This window comes from Morone saxatilis, unplaced genomic scaffold, assembly GCF_004916995.1.
Source record: "Morone saxatilis isolate NCDOM2014 unplaced genomic scaffold, NCSU_SB_2.0 Contig3, whole genome shotgun sequence".
NCBI lineage: Eukaryota > Metazoa > Chordata > Actinopteri > Moronidae > Morone > Morone saxatilis.
This window is the reverse complement of record NW_023339873.1, coordinates 3,510,946-3,517,213: the sequence shown is the minus strand read 5'-3', so window position 1 is coordinate 3,517,213 and position 6,268 is coordinate 3,510,946. Positions and strand designations below refer to the sequence as shown.

At 42.5% G+C, this 6,268-nt stretch overlaps 1 protein-coding gene across 1 annotated transcript in view; it reads right to left on the bottom strand.

The window, feature by feature from the left end:
• Positions 1-239: 239 nt before the first annotated feature.
• The window catches only part of LOC118336878, a gene marked incomplete at its 5' end in the record, with an annotated part of 16,073 nt that continues 10,044 nt past the window's right edge, over positions 240-6,268 (bottom strand). The window contains 2 exon segments of the mRNA XM_035673637.1: positions 240-3,749; positions 5,250-5,450. Coding sequence (XP_035529530.1) covers positions 2,999-3,749; positions 5,250-5,450 — 952 coding nt within the window. The 3' untranslated portion in view covers positions 240-2,998.

Here is a 6,268-nt window from a genome sequence, read left to right as displayed (position 1 = left end):
GTCATGTATTGACTAATACTTCATTGTGCATGAATGGTTGCCGTGCACGTTTTTTGAGTGGTTGGCAGAAACGACTGTAATAATTAGTTTGTTTCATGATCAGTTCTTTATAATCTGGATGTAATGTTGGTGTCTTTGTGACCTAAAAAAACAACACACAAACAAAACACATCTGTGTGATGTTGCATAATAAGGCCTGTTTTACAGTTTGTGAAAGGAATAAAGACTCACACACAGAGCAGCATTTAGGGTATTTTTACTGTATTATTGAATAAAATCTATAAAATATTTCACAAAAAAATACAATACATTATTAATTATCATCAAACTCATCCTTCAGATACATTTATATCATAATCAGCATCAACAACATACAGCTTGTGCTTTACAGACCCTCCTGACACTCTGTACTTTCATACAATTATAAATAACACTCGCAGCTTTCTGCTTCTCATATTCAGTCCTGTCAGATAGATTATGTAAATGGGAAAAGAAAAACAGAGAAGTATATTTATATCACAGGCTGAAATCCAACAGATTCACACTGTGTTTCTGTGCAGAGCCATTAGGAGCAAAAACAAGTTGTTGTTGGAGCAGCAGTGTGCTCCCCGTACATCAATCTTGCTCCTCGTACATCTCACGCGATTGGTCGGTAGTCTGAGTCTGAGCAAAACAAGCTCTAAACTCCTCCTACTGAACAAGTGACGCAAGCGGCTTCCTCCCACCCCTCCTCCTCCTCCTCCTCCTCCTCCTCCTCTTATTTTTCCCTCCTGGCCCTCGCTGCCTCCTCCTCCCTCAGCTAGTTCGCTGTCAGCCTGTCAGGATACATTAAGCTCATATGCCACTAGTTGTTCACAGAGCACAGAAAAAGGCAGAGAAGAGGGAAGAGAAAACGGTGATGGTTCTGGCTTTCAGTGCTCTGTATAACACCTCGCCACAGTTCTTAGGTTTTTATCAATGAAGCTGGAGCTCAGACAACCACAAAAAAAATTAGGTTCAGTAGTAAGGCACGTTGTCGACATGAGACGAGAGATGGAGATGTGGACGGATCACTTTGGTCTGACAGGAAGTCATTGGAGTCCATTGGATTGGATTTTCAGCCGAGTTAAAAACGATGAAATAAACAACACAAAATGATTTCTATCAGTGACAGACAGTCCATGGCTCACGGTGTAAAACAGGAGTGTCCAGGTAAACCAACAACAAACAGACATCAGGAGGTAGAACAAGAGTAAACCACAGATAGTGAAGGTCGAACGTCTGCTTCATCGCAGTGCTTCACTCACTGTATCTCTTCTACTGGACAGGTGATTGGAGTTTTTTCAGGTAGAAACACATATAAAACCGCTTTAAAAAAACTCCTAACATTACAATAAAAATTCATACCATCATGGCCATAAAAATACATAGGCTTCTGTTATCATTTACAATTCTGAGACATGGCAAAGTTTCCCTGATTGTTGACTTGAGGCGATCAGCTCCTCAGTCAGAACCAGACTGGGATTTACATTACTGTAAAATACATGTTTTATGCTGCGTGTTTGCATTTACCGTGAATACAAGCTGCCGAGAAGGATAAACGGTTTGCATCAACCTCGTGGTGTAGTAGATTTCTTATACAGGCTCTGATAGTTTGTGTCAGAAGAAGCAGTAGACATGGCAGCCAACACACTGACAGTCTTAAAGGTCGTAAAGGATCTAAATTATAAGTTACACTCACACCCAACCAAAAGACTTTACATACAAAGAACAAATAATATCTGCTGCAGTTTGTGGTTGATTTTTCATTCATAAATAAGAATAATATTAGATAAAAGGCGATCCAACAACAACTTTACCCTTTCTCTACCGGGGGAAACAAGAGCTCATCCATTCCTTCCAGCTTCTTCCGATGCGTTGCGAATGTCGCATTCATCTCCGGGGACTGGAAGCTTACTTCTTTGGCTGGTAAATCCCCAAATTCAGTCACATTCTTGTTTTCACAAGCCAAATAAATATACAGACTGTCCACCCTCTGACTTTTGGCTGATTTTAGTTTCTAGTTTAAATATCCCACGTAGACCCATTAAAAACCAGTCAGTCTCACAGACTGAAAAAGGAAACCCGGGCCTTTGGCCTCCTGGCTGACTAAAGCACGCCCTCTTAAGTAATTGAAGGGATTTCAATTAATAATCAACCAAGGTCTGATCTAACAGCCTGACTGGCGCACAAACAAACGGCAGCTCAGGTGCAGTGGATTCACTCACAGAGCTCCTTCATAAAACTTAATAAAACAGGAGAGAAAAGTGGCACAAACACTGTGAGACTGGACATTTAAGGTTCCATCTGCATTTACAGGTTCACCAAATTAAGCAATACCCACCTTAGACACTCTTACACTGTTATGAAGCATCAATATGTGCTATCTAATCCTGTCTGTTACAACACAAACCGACTCTGTCTAGGCATGCATTGTCTGACTTTTACTATTCACCCACTACTCAAACTGCAGATCTGTTTCCTGCTACTGTCGCTGCACAAATTCGTCTCTTTTGTTGAATGTCAGGAGTAATTTTTATTAGATAAAATGTAATTCTACTGGGACTTCTAAAAATATCCATACGTGCCTTCACACCACTTAAAGTGTGCTCAGACAGTTATAACAACCAGAAAAACAGTGTAAAAGTGTTTAAGAGTGGAAGTTTCATTTATGTTTCTTAATCTCATGAACTGGATTCTTAATCCGCTTTAATAAATATTTCATGTCTAATTTGAGGCACAAGCTCATGTACATAACTCAGGATGTTGGGTGGCTCCTAACAACTGAGTTACGTGCACAAGAATTAGTGTTTATTCTACCTGAAACTAGCTGAAGCTTTAAACATATCAGATGGAGCCTTAAAAACCCAACGTCAGTCCTTGTTCCCCGACCACACTGTCGCCGTCTCTGCAACTGTGATCAGGCTCCAAATTCTTGATTAACCAAGTGCAGTAAATGTTCAAGAGTTCGTCTTGGCGATCAAGACTTTACCAGAATCTCCATGATGTGGTCCAGCTCATTCAGGTCCGTCAAACACGACTGGAGACTCCCAGCTGAGGCGTGGCTGGACGAGCGCATTTTAACGTCCTCGTCTGCCCAAAGCGAGACGCTGACGGGCCACAGGGAGCCCGCCGACCAGGCGGAAGGCAGATCTGAAGTCTCGTACATCGATGTGTCAATGTCCTCGAAGATGTCGTCCAGGGCGAGGTCGCTGAGGTAGCCCATGGTGTTTACTGCATCACTAAAAGCGTTCACCGTCGCAGCAGGAAGGGATTTCTGCTGCTCGGGCGAGCTGTTTGCCTCCTGAGAGGGGAACTCTGGGGACAGTGGCGGAGAAAGGTTGTCCCCATCGTCCTCTGCACACCCAGGGCATGTAACCGGCATGTCCTCCCTGAAGTCGTCCCTGAGAAGGCAGGAGTCAGTGTGGACGCCGTCGCTCTGCATGTCCTCCTGGATCTGCTTGAGCGTGTTGATGAGCAACACGGAGCGCCGCAGACTGAGCTCCACCCCGGCCTGGTAGTGCTGGAGCTTCTCCAAGCAGAGGCCGAGCACCAGCTGACGCTGCTGCAGGTGGGTCATGTCGGATCTGGACGGACCCACGAGGAACCCGTCCTCGTTCTCCTTGTCTTCCTCCCCATTCTTCTCCTTCTCTGCAGCAGTGGGGAGCGTCTCAGCCTCCAGCTCCTCCAAGCAGCTCCACTTCCGTTTCACACCGCGACCCAACATCGACCTACATTAACAGACAGACGGCCAGTTACAGTCGATGTACGATGCATTTAAAAGACTGCAGCTAATGTTATATTACATCCCAGTGGTTCAGTGGTTTTATGCAAAACAGCAAATTTCTCAGGTTGAAAAATTGTAGTTCAAGTTAAGTTACCCTTTATTGTATTTATTGCTTTATTGCATCTCATTACTAGGAGCAGTGGGCAACCATCGTGCAGCAATGTGCAGCGTTATCAACTCTTTTAGAAAGACTGATCGAAGGCTGCAGCTAACAAATTTCATTTTAATTTATTAATCTGCGGGTTATTATGTTATTGTGTTATGTGGTTATGCCAACCAACAGTCCAAAACCTAAAGATATTCAATTTACCGTCAGAAATGACAAAGTAAAGCAGTAAAAAACGTCAAATTTAAGAAGTTTGAACCAGAAAATCACATTTTTGCTTTAAAAAAGACAGAATTTCTAATCGTTTATTGAAATACCCTTTTTTTTTCAATCGACTAATCAATATTTTCCTGCCTTCAACTCAATCAGACATAACAAAATGACAGAAAAGACCTAAAGTAAGAGACACTAAAGCTAACTATTATTTTCATCATGGATTAATGTGTGTGTGTGAGTGTGTGTGTGTGTGTGTGTGCGCGTGCGTGTGTGCATACATTGTCTATGTATTATTGAGTGTTAACTGGTTGTGTGTGTGTGCAGGCAGTTATAATCAGGACTATATATGATGTGTATAAGTCATTTTAACTGATTGATTGATTGAACTTTCCACTGGCAGAAAACAGAAAACAGTAGCTGAGGTTAATTTTGGGATCAGTGAGACACATTCAGGATCACACCGGGCTGCAATGTCATGTAATAAACCCTCACATCCAGTTTATGTAACAGCACCAACCCAGCAAACATGGCTAGTTTCCCCCATTCACTGTCAATTGATCCAGAAATTGATCTCCTGACACCAGAAACAGACCTGTGCTCAAACTGTTGAAGTTCACAAGGTGGAGGTTTGAGGTTTTATTCTCCATAAAGTGAACATTATGACTGCTATGACTCACTGAGAGACACCCCTGCAGGCTGAAAGACTTTACTCATCCATTCAGACATGGGTTAGTTCGTTAAAGATCTCTGTCTCTCAAATGTTTCCCTAAACAGCAGATGGGCAAACACATGAACCCCCATCCAAAGAGAGTTTGACCCCCACCTGAGGAGACTACAAGCTGCTTTTTAATGATTTAATACAGAGAAGAACAACCGAATAAAGTCAAATGTATACGATTAAAGCACTTATTCCCACAGTTTCCTGTCGTTATAGTAGTAAAATAAGAGAATAATGTCCCTCCATCCTACTTCTTCTGCCCAAGAACCCCCACAAACCCCCTTCACGGTCCCCGGACTACAGCTGGGAAACACCAGCTCCGTTTTAACTTAAAAACGGCTCAAACTTGAGGACGTTTTTAAACTGAATAAATGTTTTATAAAAAACATAAAAACAAACCTTACGTGTTCTTCGAAAGTGTCATGAGGTGTGTGGATCCGTCGTGTCGTCGCTTCGTTTCGTTCCGCCGCCGCGTTCCGCTGCTGTCGAGCCGCAGGAATATGAGGAATGTTCGGTCCATCCAGCGGGGGGAGGAGGCGGAGGACCGAGGAGGAGGGCGGGGGTTAGTGGGGGAGAAGAGCCGGAGCGCAGGAGCTCCTGGGCGGCTGTGATTGGTCCGTTCGCCCGCTGATCAAGCCTCCGCCTCCGCCACTCACGGGGCAGCGAATGTGCGGCCGCTGCGTTCAGGGACGGCGCGTAAAAATCAGGCACACACATCGGAGCACACGTGAGAGGCGAAAACTAGTCAATATGATCTGGGGGATTTGTTTTATAACGGATTTATTTAATTAATTAATTAAGTATGACTTAATATGTTGATCAGTAGTGATTAATACACATAGACAGTAAAACTGACTGCAGTGTTATTAACTCTCTAATACAGACTGGGCTAAAGCTGCAACTAACCATTATTTACATGATCGATTCATCTCACGAGTATTTTCACAATTAATCGATGAATTGTTTAGCATAAAAAGTCAGAAAATTGTGGAAAAATGCTCATCACAATTCCCTAAAGCTAACCAACAGTCTAAAAATCCTCAGATTTAAGAACTTCCAACGAGAAAGGGTTTCACATTTTTGCTAGACGTGAACATTGAACCTAGTCGATATGATTGGGAACATTTTTATTATAACAGGGATCTATTTTGCCTAAATATTAAAGTATGACTGAAAATCTTGATCAGTAGTGATCAATACACACTAAAACTGACAGCAGCCTGCAGTGTTATAATCTCTAACACTGACTAACGCTGTAACTAACCATTATTTTTGTTATCGATTCATCTAACGAGTATTTTCACAATTAATTGATTGTTTAGCATAAAAAGTCAGAAAATTGTGAAAAATGCTCATCACAAGAGTCCAAAGTGACATCTTGAAATCGCTTATTCTGTCCAACCGACAGTCCAAAACCCAAATA